The sequence below is a fragment of the Acanthaster planci genome, linkage group LG05 (assembly GCF_054643075.1).
Source record: "Acanthaster planci isolate LZ-2023a linkage group LG05, COTS_SCS, whole genome shotgun sequence".
Classification (NCBI taxonomy): domain Eukaryota; kingdom Metazoa; phylum Echinodermata; class Asteroidea; order Valvatida; family Acanthasteridae; genus Acanthaster; species Acanthaster planci.
The window spans coordinates 7,117,128-7,132,687 of NC_141781.1; the positions used below are offsets into that span (position 1 = coordinate 7,117,128).

Here is a 15,560-nt window from a genome sequence, read left to right on the forward strand (position 1 = left end):
AGAATAATGCATTTCTTAAAATTATTGTTTCCAACAGGGATCCAACACTTCCGTCCTGATGATTGATTTTGAAAACATGAAGAAAAATAGTGCATTTGGGGGAATTTTTAACATCTTTGAGTGTGTGGTTTTTCTTTTTGGCTTTTACAGACATTTTGGCAGTCCAAGTAAATTCTGACAAAAAATACCAATCTGTTCTCAAAGTTTTGAAAAGTAATACTCAAACATTACAAATACATTTGATATGATGCAGTTGAATGCGACCATACATGTCAACTTCTGGATTCTTGTTTCTAGTTATGAAGATGGGAAGGTGGGTGACCAAGCAGTGGACACAACACAGGAGAAATATACCAGAGAGATCATCGCAGCCATGGCCGATTGCTCCGCCCCTTAACTCTTCAAACCCCCCCCACACACACACACACACCCAACCCCACGATTTGTGACCTGTGCTACAAACCTTCCTGACTCCGCCCAAAAATCCAACACTGCGCCATAAAACACAGTGGCATAGTCTTTGATAGAGAATGCCTAAAGGACATGAGTTCCCTGTCAGGTACTTTGGAAGGTTGCGCTATGCTGGTGCAGATCAAGAGAGTCGTAGGGTCGCAAGGGTCATAAGAGAAACGACTGTCCATCTGCCAGGCAGCCATGTGCATCAGGTGTGCTCCTGAGAGAGAGATGAACTCATGCAATGCCAGCAGGTCAACCAGGAGATGTGGCATAACCGCAGGGTTATCGGTGAGCATCTTTGTGCGACACTCACCACATCTCTTTCATGTGATTAGCAGCTTTCTTGAAGTAAGTTTTACCCAACTTGGTGTACTGTCTGGTCCAGTTGAACAAGCACCGTTGGATATTGTGACACTCATGTTCAGTTTGTTACTGTTGCATTCAAGCTCCAGCAGACACCTTCAAAACGGCTGAGGATAACTGTACAGGGAGAAATGTGATGAGCTATCGGAAGGCCTTCATGAATTCTCTGTTGGTGAAGCCAGTCACCACATGTATGTAGCGTGATTGCGTATTACAATGTACTGTATGTGAAAATTTCATCCTAAGATTTGGGTTGCTTAGCTGCTTAAGTCAACTGGCAAGTCAATAAATAGTTACTCTTTTGGGACATGAGGTTGAAGAGCTGAATACAAGAACTTGTGACGCTATCTCATTGTCTTCATCGGCTGGCAGTACTGAGGATGTCACGTCCCCTGTCACGTCCCCTGTCACGTCACCTGTCAGGTCACCTGTCATAAAATCATGCTGCTATACTCGCATTGGGCTCCTCACTCTCAAGTTCCATAAACAAAGTTACTGTTTTTATTGATTTGATTGGATCATGAGCCTGGAAATGAATCTCCCTGCTTGACCAGCCAGCCAACTTTGACATGAGAGACAACTCAAGCCCTCAACAAATTTTCCTGAGGGAAGGAGTTGCATTAGACGTCTTGATCATTTGGGGAAGAACTTGCTACGTTTTGTAGAGTAACAGAATCTAACTATCAGTACAAGATTATGAATCAAATAAATTTAGTGTAAACCAAATTTCATCTGGTGCCAAGGAAAGTAATGTGTTGTTCTTGAATTTATGTCTAAGCATTCAATGTTAAGAATGGAAGAAGTACACAGTGTGTTGTTGGTTTGTGTACATAACAGTGATATATGAAGCCACCGGTTTCAATCTAAAAATCAGTAAATTGTATAAAAAGAAACGATTATGGCTTGCAAGTTATATATTTGATTTGTTATTTAATGAGAATTTAAAATTAAGTTTGTGTGAAACAAGCTTACATATTTAAGGGAATTGTCATTTATTTTTGTTAGATGAGAAAATTGTTACCATTTAATCTTTTCCTCCCAGGGAATTTGTGGACTGCTTCAATTTTTAGCATATAGTGACACCACATACTTTTTTGTCACTTTGACAAATTCCATTGGTGAGCAAATATGAAAGGAATATGTTTTTGAAACATGCAAATGTTTTGTTTTTGATTTTCAGCATTAAGGCTGGTTTGTACTTCAGGCGAATGCCAAAGTGAAGTGAATTTGACATCAGGTGTTTACAGTGAAATGTGCTGGAGTTGAAATGTGGTTACCTCTCGCAAATTGGCAGCACAAATGTCTGTTCTGACTTAAGTTTGCTTTCATTTGTTTTTGCTCCAAGTATGAACCAGCATTTAGAGTCCTGCAGTTAATGTACACTTTTTAAAAGCGCCCTCAAAGTTCTTGAAGTAGAATTGGCTGCAGAGTGTTTTCATCTGCCTTTGACACTTTGGCCCAGAACACCTTGGCAAAGCTGCAAACTGAACCTTACCTTATCATTTTGGCTCAGATTTTCCTAAAATGAGGAAGACGGACGGACAGACATGAATCACTGTAGGAAATCTCTCGGTCAAAATCCTGGAATCTGTGTGGCTCTGAATTTACCCAGATAATCACTGGAAACCAAAAACCATCTCAAATGTAAGCCAACCTAATAAACTAGGTTGCAAATCACCAGAATCGTTTCTGAGTTAAACATGTTCAAAAGTGAATCAATGATCACCCACATTTTTTCATCTACATCCCGTCCATTTTCATCAGGACGAGGTGAAACTTGCAAACAAAGCCAAGTACAAATGCTGTTTACAGTTGAGCTCATCACATTATGCTGAATTAAAACTTTTATTTAAAAATCAGAGTGCACTTATTGAAAAAGTATTTTCGTTTTCCGTTGAACACCACAGCCAAGTCAGTCAGTGTGTGTAAATATGTGAATATTTTTTGTATCATCAATGAAAAGGGTACTTTCAAAAATTGGGTTACCTACGTCCATTTAATCTTTTGGGTAATTACTTCCTAGCTGAAATCATGTAGGATTTACTTGCCAATGAAGGGCTATGTAATTTCAGGTATGTGTATTTTGTTTTGTTCAACACGTGACTGACTCTTAGAGTTTGTATAATGTATTCTTGCCTCTTCTTGCTCAAATCTTTGCCTGAAGTATCATGTTTCAGGGGACAAAAATTGGATCGTGGGTATCAACATTAGCCCAACATGTACATATTAGATATGGTACCTACAGGAGTTACAACCACATGCACTGAATCTAGTCCGGTCTTGAAGTCTCCTTGGAAATTAACATTACTCAAGAAGTACTCCTAGTTACTGTACGTCATGTGATCTTTACATAATTTGTCAGAGATTTGCCATTTTATGTTTGGTTTGGTTTCATTTTTTCGCAGCAGTTGTTGGGGGGGAAAGTAAAATCACTTCTAAAAAAAGCTAAGCTTCACCTTTTTTGAAGAATAAGAAAACTTTTACACTATGGAGGTTTCAAGCCCGAAAAATGCTGTAAAGAACATTACAAGGAGATCAACACATTTGGATCAGGTTAATAAACCCCTATTATTTAGAGAAAACTGGCAGAATTGGGTTGACCACGAGGTTGGATTCGAACCTGGTACGCAGAAGTGAAAGTTAAGGAATGAATCACTCTGCTTCCCAGCTAGGCAGTAAAAATCATGTGTATTGCTTTTTTCCACATCAGATAAAATACTGCGAAAATGAGTATCACATTTATTGATACTTTAAACTGAAATAATTCAAGGATGCTGTATGGAATGTGACCAAGAGATTTCTGTGTAATCCATATGTTTTTAGTCAATTCTTGTGTTTTAGTGAAGCCAGTTTTCAGGCAAAAGTCTAATTTGAGGTTTTTTCATGTGAAATGCCGGACTTGTTTTAGGCTTTTACAAGATAGGTTTGGGCTTCTCCGGCCTTATTTTCAGGCTCTGAAGAGGAACCTGGCTGGAATTCCCACTGAGTGTTCTGTCCTGAAAAAATGTGCCTGAAATGAGGCCTGTCAAAGCTGCGCCTGGAATATTCGACATGGAGAATTACACAGGCACAAAATGACAAGTTACCCGTTTCCATTGAAGATGGTACGTGTAAATAAAAGTACTCATTCTGTCATTGTGGTATGCACATACTAGTCACCCATATTTGGATCAAGAAGGTCCCTTTTTTTCTTCTTCAGAGACTACAATTAATTTAACCCTAACCCTCCTCAGTCCTCCGACAGGTGAAGGATTGAGGAGGGTTACGGTTAATGTAACTACCAAAGGGATATATTGTACTAGGCTTTGTATATGTATAGTTTTAAAATGATAGGATATTATTTGAAGTACTGTCGTTATATTTTAATGTCGTATTTATGAGCGTTGACCTGATGCTTATGCAAACTAAAGTTCAAAAATGCTTATTAGTCGTTGAGCTTTCTGCATGCTTTTCCAGGTCTCATTATACTGTACCATTTTAAGGGTATAGGGTTTAGACTGTGACACTCTTGCCGGTAACATTAAGTTCATAAATGTAAGGGTCTGAAAGGGTGGAGGGTCCGAAATTATAAAAATCATGGTTTTTGTCATTTACTGCATGACCATAATTGAGATCTAACCCAGGGGAGCTGGACTAAGGCTGCGCTATTTTCAACATCGCAAATGTTTGTCAAGTTCATGGTTTTGGCCAAGTTCAGTGTGTAACAGTATTGCCTAACTGTTGATGGAATTTGTCGGCAGATTTACATTTGAGTATTTTACAGGTGTTCTGCCCTCCTCCAATTTCTACACTAGCAAGCATGACGCTACGAGTCCAAGTCTTACTTTAGCAAGCTTGTACTATTTCTCCCACATGCTTTAGGGCTGTAGACAGGGGCAGATCAGGGGAATGGGGTGGGGGTAATGGCCCTGTCCCACCCCCCCCCAAAAAAATATCTTAACTTTTTTGATAATAAAAAAGCAGTTTCAAGTCTACTTTATTTCCCTTCCATCTAAAAGTATATTACAAGCATCCAAATGCGGCCTCAACCTTTAGGTCATAACATATTCCAAAAATTCCCCCCCCCCGCAAAAAAAAATAATAATTTGATTCTGGATCCGCCCATGGCTGTTCAGATAATATAGTACTTAATTAATTATACTCGCAATGGGTACGTCAAATATTCAGACGATTTGTTAGTTAGCCCTTGACCAAAGCGCTCAGGGTTAAAACAAGTCTGGTGCCCATTTCATTGAGCTGTTTGTAAGACAACTTGCTTATACCTGAAATTGCAGGCTAAGCAGATACAGGTTAATAACTAGAAACTTTTGCATGATCAATGTGTTTTTGCTATGCACCAAAATCTGCCCAACAGTATCTTCAGCTCAGCAGCATTATAAAATTGGGTGCGGAACCAAATACACGTTCATTGGAGGCTTGGAACTTTTCTGGCACCAAACATGACAGCCTGAATTAAACAGAGAGTTTAGTTACAAAGAATATTTAGGTTAATGGTAAGTTACCCTATAACTTTTTTCAAGAATGTTGATAGCAGCAATTATTTTACCTTGGCAGTATGAGTGGCATTGAATGTGTACTTGTCAAAGCTGAAGGGATCTATTTATACCGATTTCTCTACACTCACTATTATGATTTCCATGATATACTTTCCATGTGGAGCCTGGTGTATGCATCCGAGTGTCTGCCACCAATAAAACTGAGACTGAAACCAATACGGCCGTTTCACAATAGCGCGCCACCAAGAGTTTGCAACGCATTGGCCAATCACAATGCGCGAAATTTGTCGACCCAATGTGCGTTTGGAAAGGGTTGACAAATTTCGCACGTTGTGATTGGCCAACGCATTGCAAACTCTTGGTGGCGCACTATTGTGAATCGCCCGTATTGAAACTACTAAAATCCTCCAATTCATCACCAGTGGCATTTTGTGTCATATGAGTCGTCTGTACAGAACAGAAAATCTTAATTCTTAAAGACATATGGGAAAGAAATAGTGTTGAAATGAAAAAAAAAAAAGGATTTAATTCTGCTGGATATTACAGCTACGCATGAGACCCCCCAAAGCAGTTTCAACAGCATGGTTATAAAATTGAGGAACAAGTATTTCCCTGTTGAAAACAACTTTAAGCAGCATCATTCGAATACAAATATTACCATTAGTGACATCGGTTTTGAAACAACCTCCCAAGTAGCCATGCTCTTGCTTTTCCACTGTCATACACTTTCTTAAGGACAAGCTTACAGTACTAAGTGAATATCCAGGAAACATGATTAGATGATGTTCCAAATATATCTTGTGATGTCACAGAATCTCTTGCAAGTCATGGGCTTTGTCAAAATGGTCTCACTGGTTATAAAATAAATTTATTTTAAATCAATCCAAAATGCAATAATTCCATCTCATAACACGAAAATACTCCTAAAAAAACAAAGTGGGAATTCTGAAGCTCAGTCATATGTGGTACTTATAGTGGATAGGAATTATGAATTTGTTGTGGGGCAAATACAAGAATAAACGTTAGTTCATGTCCTTGGGAAGATTATCTGTTCAACTGGCGTTCTCTCTAAGAACAAAATGAACCTGGTAAGATGCTTGGGCTCTCCTATGGCCCGACTGCCAGCAAACCCTCCTTTCCTGCTAATTACTAGTACTGCTTAGTTGCACCAGTTAGAAACGTGTGCGTAGATTACAACTTTTTCTCCTGATATTACGCACAGATGTCTTTTTTCGGCTACTGCAGTACTTTGAAAAGTCTCATTAAATGAGAGATTATTTCTCGAATGCTGATTTGTGTGTGTGTTTATTGTCACTGATGCATTGTTCCAATGAGAGGGGAATACAGACACGGAATTCTGTCACCCTTGCCAGAGAAGACGGGAGGATGAGAAACTTTTGTCCATCGAGCAGACACTTAACTTGGGCTGCATTTCACAGGCGTGCTTGGAACCGGCTCTAAACGGGTCCGTTGGGATTTGAATTTTCGGGTTTTACAAGCCAGGGACTTCAGAGTTTGAGCTTCTTGCTAGACACCGTCTGCTTCGGCGCTTTCTTTTTGGTCTTCACTCCGCGGATTTCTGACGTGACCTCGTCTTGCAGACGGCCAAAGAAGGACTTGGAGGATTTGAGCATCTTTTCTTTCCTATCATCCTGTAAAATTTAAAATACATGAAAATTGAGGGTGACAGTGGAGCACTTTCATTGTTTTGGTCAATAGGTGCACTCTGCATCTGATGAGCATATATAATTATTTGCTTTACAATTGTGTCCCTAAATTGCCACTTGCATTTGAACATCTAATCCACTCTATTTCCGGTCACAAAATTGATGCTAAAAACTTTAAATTTCTGAAATATTTGTCTTTAGGCAATGTTCATTTCCATGACAGCTCATTCTGTTTGTCGTCATCCAGAAAGGCTGAGTCAACTTTTACTCAGCTACAACTGGGAATAGCACACGTGCCTATGAAAGTCGCTCCCTAGCGGCTGAAGCTACTTCCCATAGACTTGTGTATCATTGTTAGCCATAATCAACTGATCTGGACACGGCCTGGCTTTGTTACCTTGATTATTGTCATCTTGCTGGAGGGCAGCTTGCTGTCCTGTTCTAGCCTCTGGAGGGCGCTCTTTGCGCTATACTTATTACCCATGCCTGGTTTGAGTTTCTCCACGGCTCTCTGTTTCTTCAGCTTCTCTTTGGCTCGCGTCCTCTGACGCTGCTTCTTTTGGCGCAGGGCCTGTTTCCTGTCGGAGGCTGTCCTTTCGGTATCACCCTTAAGCTCAGCTTTGGATTTCTCCTTTACAAAGAAAGGAAAGTGTAATTTTATCTCAGTGATGATTTCATTCCTAAAAAGCTCACAAAGCTTTTTGCTTTGAAAAAATTGTGAATTTTCTCCAAAATTAAATGATTAAAACCTTCCTCATTAAAACTGCAGATACAATGGTGGACTGAAACGTACACCAACTAAAATGATATCACGCACTAGTCAATGGAATTTAGTCGATTCTTCTTACATCTCAAAATGACAAGGAGGATCTACAAGATTTGCAGTACCAGGGACGGTATAGCCCAACCAATTGTACTTTACATGGGATCTGAAGCTTGTAAGTTCAAGTGCAAAGAATGTGTCATTGGTGCCCTGCACGGTGGGGGGGGGAGGCTACAAGCCTTTGTCAGAAATTTGGATTTGGCCTTTGACAGGTTTGGATGTGGGGTTTTTTGGTGCGAATGTTGACTGATGACTTCTCTGCCAGTGACTGGCAATGCGCGTACGGATGGGAAACTTGTATGGAGGATGCAATTGACTTGATAGTCGCAGATGAGCTATGGACGATATGGAGGTACTGATCCAGTGATACGTGCACATCTAAAGATGAGACTGCCAAGCTGTGTGTGTTTGTCAGGCAGTACACAGTACCTGTATTTCCTCAGGAGCCAATAGCGTCGCATCTGTCGCTGTAATTGGGGCGACTTCTTCCATGGAAATTGAAGGTACATTCTTCACAATCTTCACCTCCGGTGCAACCTGTGAGAAGTTTAGAGTTCAGAGGTCATGAGTATCAAACTGGAGAAATTCTGGTGAGCTGGTACGCTGCACTTAACAAAGACAACATGCAAGACCTAATTTCTGTGTTTAGAATGCAATACACCTCTTCGAGCTGGTACTCGGTAATAGTTCCTTTAACATGGCAGGGAACCAGTGAAAAAATGTGAAGTGCATTCCCTCTTTTGGCACATGCCACTGCAGAAAATAATCTGTGCATGTAAATGCTTGTGTCATTTTGCTTCTTGAGAATATGCTATTAAAAACTTCTACATGAAACAGGAAATCTTAAGAAGATTTTATTTTTCAGCAATTCCAGTTGGTTCATGTATGTGTATATTTTATCTTCATTCCGTCAGGCTTGGCTCAATGTGTCAATTCGAACTTTTTCCAAGAGTTGTCCACAGCATGTTAGCACAAACAGGGCAAATGCATACAGTAGATTACTACGGATATCGCTTCTTTTGTGACCTCAAACGGGGAGAAGCTGGTCTACCTCAGGTCTATTTTACTAAACAAAACACAACGCTGGCCAACAAGGTTTGGCATAGTAATAAAGCACCTTCCAGAATTTCACTCCAGAGTCGGAGGGGGGGGTTTAATGCAGCATCATCAAATGTGACTTTACCGGTCTGGGCATGTAATGGAAGTTAGAGAGAGCGTCCAGTTTGACAAAGAGGGCATCCATCATGGTCTTGATCTCAGTGTGGGCGGGGTTCTCTTCGTCCTCCTTCTCTTGCTGCAAATATTCCAGAAAAAAAAAAGAGAGCAATTGACTAAGTGCCACCAAGAGATCACCATGGACACTGAAACATTGGAGTGAAAATGATATGAGTCATAAGTGTCCAACCTGGAGGCTTGGCATGATAAGATTATGTGTCAAGATTCCTGTCAGAGGAAAATTTATGGACAGTGAGGTGGATTCTAACACCCACTCTTGTAGGGTTAAGACGGTGACGTAGTTTAGAAGATTTAGGAAGTGAGTGATGCGTTACTCACAACAACAGGGGTAAATACAAGTCTAGATGCAAGAAAACCTTGAACTCGCATCGACCAGTTGTGAGTGTACAAACGCAATGCTTACGCTTGAGTATAAGAAATACAACATTGAACAATGGTATCTCATGTAGACATCACACTGAGTACCGTACTGAATCATTTGCAAAGTTCTGAAGTACAATCCAAGTACACCAGCACTACTTTGGCATTTCCCCAGGCAACTTAAAAAATTCAGGTGAAGACAATTCAATGAAATAAAGTGATTGAAAACAGAGTATTTGACATGAAATTCAGCACTGAATGAATTCAACTGTGAGAACGAAAACTGAATTTGAAATGAAATTGAGCACAGTTCAGTGAACTGACCAGCAGACTGAAAAGAGAGTATTTGACAATGATCATTAAAAGTACAAGTATCTATGGCAACACCGATAACTCACGAGACAAATCTCATCGAAAACCCCATCATGCAGCTGAGCACACAGCAATGAGTTGAGTGTTAAAACGGCATGAAATGAAACCGGAATGAGAGCAGCGAGTACAGCACTACGGTGCGAGAAGTGCAGCCTACCTCGGCTTGTTTGAGGTACTCCTTCTCATAGATCTCGGCCAGGCTCTGCTTGCTCTTCTCTTGGTCCAGCGTGATGCGTTTCTTGAACTCGTAGGGTTCCTCCAGCCGTCGCTGTTTCCTCTCTACGTCGTCCCAGGCGCGGTCCAGTATTCGCTGGCGGATGACGTCCTCTAGGGCTTGCGTTGTTTCCTCGGTGATCACAGGTGCTGCAAAATGACCATCCATCAGCAAGTTGACAAAGCACAATTTTTGTGCCTGTGAAGCATGGCTGCATGTGTCTGGTGAATGTGACCAGCAGGGCGCAAACACTCTACCACCGTTACCTCTGCTCACCAGGCCTACAAAGTATTCCTCAGTAGATTCCAGCTCCGTGAAGAATGCATAGCTCACTCTGACCACAGTGGCCCAAAGGGCAAAGGTAAACATGAAAACTAACTCTTTCACCCTATCTACCTAATTACTCCTACCGGAGCTTGAATATGCTGAACCTCAGTTACAGAGCCAAATATGACAGTGACAGGAGACTCCAGATCCAAGCTCAAACATAACTCATAAATACTGAAAAGTGGAATTCAGTTGAGGTGTTCTGGTTAACAACCCTTTTGGTAATTAGTGGCTGAGAAGAATTTTGGCACTTCAACTCGGACACTGCCCCCTGCAACAACTCAACTGCAAGAATTCCAAGAGCTTTAGAAGTAATTTACAACAAGGCATGAGGAAAAACAAATGGTCTTTTAACTTTCAGAATATAAACGATCCTAAATGACCAGAGATCTATCCCAGGAGATGTATAACACTGTATTGGCACTTCTCTCTAATATGCCATCTTCAACTCAAAGTGCACAATTCTCTTGATGCCACCTTCACACAGGCGTAGGTGGCGTGGTCTTAGGCTGGTTAGCCGGATCAGTGAGTGGGTACATGTACCTGGTTTGGTGGTGACATCGAAGTCCAAGTCCTCCTGTAGCAGGCTGTTCTCCGGTCTCTTGGTGCCTTTGACTTCCCCAGACAGTTGCCATGGTTTCTCACTCAGGTTGGCCTCTTCCAGTCGCTCTATCTTTTGTTTCAGCTTCAAAGTAACCCCAAAAAATGCAGATTCACCTCATTAGAATACACATTGCCTGCATGTATGAAAATAAACTGATCAGTCGCAGTGTGGTGAGAAACAGAATTACAGGGAATCGGAAAACCAAATAATTAAAGGAACTCCTGTGGAATAAACAGTTTGACTTGCCATGCACTACACAAACAATTGTAAACCTCAGTGAAACGCTGAATTTGGTTCCATTGATAGTGGTCACTCTGCATGACCACGTTCTCCACATCTAGCATTTCTATATACTTGTCATTTACACAAGATAACTTTCCAGCCAAAATGAAGGATACCTTTTCCTGTCTCTTTTCAAAGGTTGACCTCTTCTCGCTAGCCCTGCCTCCAAGAATGTCGGCCAGATCTTCCCCCTCACTGTCTCCGATATCGCCGCGATCATCATCGTCTTCCACATCACTGTCATCACTTTCACCTGCTTTATCCTCGTCAGGGCTAGTAACATTAAGTTTAAAAGAAATCACTTGTTCATTGTAAGAAATAACCTTGCCATTCAGGGGTCAGTGACTTTGGCAACCCCGGTCTAGTTTTCCACACACAAGTGGTATTTCAAAATAACAAATATTTATGGATAATTTTGGTAGATATTTCCCATGTGCACGCTCAAGTATACGTTGGCATCATTAGACTGCTGTCAGAAGAACCAGGGAATCCGTACTCTTCACTGGCGGGCTTCCTAGGTAAAGGTGGACCTCAAATCTCAAGGATGTGACCCCTGTGACATTCACAAAGGGTTATCCGTGCCTCGGGACCAGAATGAAGCAATTTCAACAAGCTACGAATCCCTGCAAAAGGAACAGTTTCCCATCCAAGATCTCCCAGTTCACTGCTTCACTTTAACATCATGCTAGCCCCAACTCCTGACGTACAGTTACATGACAGCGTACGGGTGGCACTTGGTTTTTACAGCACTACTCTAACTACACAGGTTCTTCTTGTTACTGCAATCTAATCCGTTACCATTCCACATTCAGGTGATACTGACCTCTTCCTTTCCATCCTAAATGAGCCATCATCATCGATGTCATCATCACTCCCTTCATCCTCATCTTCTTCACCAATCTCCTCAAACCTGATGCCCTTCTTGGCAGATGGTTTGTTTTGATTATCGCTGTCAAAGTAGTCTCCGTACCGCATGTTTCTGGCACTCTCCTCCTGAGTAAAGCAAACATGGATTGGACATTCTGCTTCAAAAGAAACTTCGAGAAATGCATGTAGATCATGCAAGGGATTCTTTTTTAAAAGAACCAAAGGTATCACAACAATATGATCCCAACATCGTCAGCTTTCACACTTCTGCTTACTACAGCAAAAATTTGGCACTGACAGTGCAATGCAAGTGGATTTTACAGACTAGCAAACAACCCCATTACAAAAAGGATTCCTGGCCTTTAAAATCCTATGTTAACACTGAAAGAACAGATGGTGGTCAAAGATGCCGCTAGAGTTATGAAACTGGGCCTGAGTACAACAGCCAACGCAGTGTAAAAACCAGAATTCCAAACTTCCAGCACGTTCTGGCATTTCCAACTATGCTTTACTTGTCAGCATGCATGTCATTTGGAACAATCGCCCATTGCATTATGCAGTGCTAACGTCAACTGCTGCCAATCATGGCTCTTTTCCAAATCTCTAGAAATCTCAGCTCTAGCTTGGACTCCAGCCTTCATTTTTATGACATTGGTCCTCAAGTTGAGATCTTCGAGTACAATGTGACTCCTCTTTTTGAGACCAAAGCCAGACTACGATTTGCAATAGGCCTCAGAACTTACGGTACCTCATCTGAAGACATGTCATCAAAGAGGTCGACAGACTCTGCCTCCTTGTCCTCTCCTGGGTCTTGCTCCTCTTCCTCACCACCCCCGGCTTCCTCCCTCTTTCTCCGCCTCTCCTCTTTCGCATCCTCCATCTCCAGAAACCTCTCCATCTCCGACAGTTTGAAGAATTCGTCGTCCACCACGGACGACCTGCCTCTTGGCGAGCGAGCTTGTGCTGCTCTCGTAGACAGCTTCTCCACCATCATTTTCTTTGCCCGAGCTTCCAGATCCCCGATATCAAAATCTGTGTTTGAGTCTTGATCGGAGGAGTCCGAACATGAAGTGGCGGTGTGCTGAGACTCGGCAAAGAGGTCTTGACTACCACCGAACACTCCCCCCTCATCAGACTTTGCTTCCTCAGAGTCATACTTTTCCCTCGTTCCAACACAGTGTCCTCCCTCCTTGGTTGCTGTTGTCACTAATGAGACACCAGCGCGGCTCGTTAACAGCCTTGCGATGTCTCGCACTGCCTGCTTAAGAAGTGGTCCGTTTGTCAGTTCTATCTCCTCCCATATTTGTTCACCGTCCAAACCTTCGATGATAAGTTCTGTCAGTCCATCTGAAGATGACAGCGGTTTGTGGATGGAGCAGTCACTGCCCAGATCAAAAAGTCTCTTGGCACATTCAGTAAATGGCTTTTCAAGATGTGGTTGTGCACTGAAGTGTAACAGAAAGAGAAAGAACCAACAAAATAACATGAAGGCAGAGTTTACCCCACAGTTCTGGGGGTAGACAGAGTTCTGGGTGATACATAAGTGACCAATAAAATCTGTGTGATAAATTTAAATAACATCTGGTGCAACGTCTTGTTAGATACATGTATAAGACAATAGAGCCTAAACCTTAAAAAATTTGAGTTAACAATCCTATCGGCCAAAAATAAACTTAATTGGAAATTATCGTCCATATTGGTGGCCTTTCTGAATGCATCTAAACCTAACTTTCTGACTATCTTGTCAGGCAGTTTTGACCTGAAATACATGTAGGCCCATCAATACCCTACGCCTAGCTACCACTCGACAGGCTAGGCAGCCATAGTCAGCTATGAAGAGGTGCAGTGGCATATGATGTGTATCTGAGCATATCGCATGCTGAGTGGAGAGGTACTCTGCAATTGTGTCCCAAAATTTTTCTCAAAGGCATGACCATGATGACATACTCTCTCATGTGTCTCTGGTCCAACAACTTACAAGTACAACTCCCTGCAATAACTTTGTCCATCATGCTTAGACCCTTCATGTAACATGCACCAGAATGGCTTGATACTCAGGCCTAGCCTTAGTTCATGGACGGTCACCAGCTGGTCACGGATCATTCATGTCACTGCAAGTCATGGCTATCATGGTTATGATGCATAGGTACTTTTGAAACCATTTCTCCATGCTGAAACCTACCCCGTAAAGTTCTCTGGTAAATCACTATTTTTCCCAAAATCTGTCAAAACGTTTCGTATGACCAAGGATTCCATTGCTCCTTCGAAGAATAATGCCGACAAAACACATAACTTGTCAGAAACAGTACAAAAATGGAAAATACCGCGCATGAAAGTTACGATTTAAGTTTGTCTATGTTCGTTAACACACGTGTTAAGCGTGCAGGGCTGCAGCGTGTATGCATGATACGATGCAAGTGCGCAGTGGCCCACTGCCTTAACAATGGCGCCCTCAATTGACTGAAATTGACAGCGGGTAGGGTAAACTTCGAGCCTAGAAGGGTGCACTGAACCAATTCAAGCTCCATTGAAAATAGTGTAAAATCAACTAAGTTTGAAGCCCCATGGCAGGCAACTGAAGTCCCTTAGGCCTCTCAAAAAAAATAATATGTTGTTTGGTCCTTGAGATTTCATTTGATTTTCAATTTTTAATAGGTTAACCAATGAATTTTTTAATTATCCGCCCAAAACAAACTCACCCCCCCAAGTGAATGTTGCCAAGCCTAGCTTCCCAGCGGCCATTTTTCAAATGACATCCCTCACCAAGTGTAGTAAGAACATTTTCAGCACCGAGGAAGAAAAGAGAAAAAACCAATGGATAACCACCGCGCATTGAGCGAGCTCGCGCGCCTGGCAGCAATTTACCGACAATGCTCTGCGCGTCATTAGCTGTGACCCAGCGTGACGTATTTCCTTCACCAAAATCTGTGCAAGGCCATCTGCCCTTCCAAACGCTCTCTTCGGGCGCTGGGCAACGAGCGAAGTGTGGTGTAATGTTTTTAAAAGAAAAAAAAAAGCTGGGGGGGGCAGGAACTTGCACTCCCTTTTAGTTGCTTCACTGTCAAGGACACTATTCTCCCCACTATGCTTTAATGTGTGTCCCAGTGCAATATCCCCCTTGTACGGAATTTGATGACCACCTGAACACAATTCCGTCGTAACTGCATTTCACAGTGCCTAGGGAAACTCTTTATAAGCCTATGTGCCAAAGTACGATAAAAATTGATAATTTTCAGAGAAGCCACATTGAAGTGCCACATTTGCAGAAACAGATTTTGCTATTTGATTAGCCATAAAATTTTTCCCCACCAAAACTGAGCAAAAAAGATAGCAAAACTGGTCACACGCTCTTAACAAGTTTGTTTAAACATTAAGTGCCAAGATGGTTTCATGGCCACCATATAAAACCACTATCTCCTGCAGACTCCCCAGATCTGCATAGCCGTCATTGAGCCGTTTTGAAGAAATGGTGCTCAAAATACATAAACTGTGA

At 41.8% G+C, this 15,560-nt stretch overlaps 2 protein-coding genes across 4 annotated transcripts in view; one reads left to right on the forward strand and one right to left on the reverse strand.

Annotated features, from left to right (window-relative positions):
* The window catches only part of parp6 (poly(ADP-ribose) polymerase family member 6), a 29,738-nt gene extending 23,137 nt beyond the window's left edge, over positions 1-6,601 (forward strand). For all 3 annotated transcript variants that reach the window (XM_022250875.2, XM_022250884.2, XM_022250893.2), the window contains one exon: positions 298-6,601. In XM_022250875.2, coding sequence (XP_022106567.2) covers positions 298-397 — 100 coding nt within the window. In that variant the 3' untranslated portion in view covers positions 398-6,601. The remainder of the gene's footprint in view (positions 1-297) is intronic.
* Positions 5,811-14,486, reverse strand: mphosph10 (M-phase phosphoprotein 10). The gene is made up of 10 exons (XM_022252876.2): positions 14,250-14,486; positions 12,816-13,512; positions 12,024-12,193; positions 11,317-11,473; positions 10,858-10,999; positions 9,931-10,136; positions 8,989-9,099; positions 8,235-8,342; positions 7,380-7,613; positions 5,811-6,967 (listed from the first exon to the last, which is right to left on the reverse strand). Exons 1-10 carry the CDS (start codon positions 14,396-14,398, stop codon positions 6,824-6,826), a joined length of 2,118 nt encoding a protein of 705 aa, XP_022108568.2. The 5' UTR covers positions 14,399-14,486; the 3' UTR covers positions 5,811-6,823.
* Positions 14,487-15,560: the final 1,074 nt, after the last annotated feature.

Bases quoted from the DNA above. Each gene is read 5' to 3' on its own strand.
- mphosph10 (XM_022252876.2), bottom strand. From the start codon at position 14,398: ATGCGCGGTATTTTCCATTTTTGTACTGTTTCTGACAAGTTATGTGTT. The intron at 10,137-10,857 runs GTACATGTACCC...GTCATTTTGCAG, and splicing joins CGATGTCACCACCAAACCAG to CACCTGTGATCACCGAGGAA. The intron at 8,343-8,988 runs GTAAAGTCACAT...AACTTCTCACAG, and splicing joins TCCATTACATGCCCAGACCG to GTTGCACCGGAGGTGAAGAT.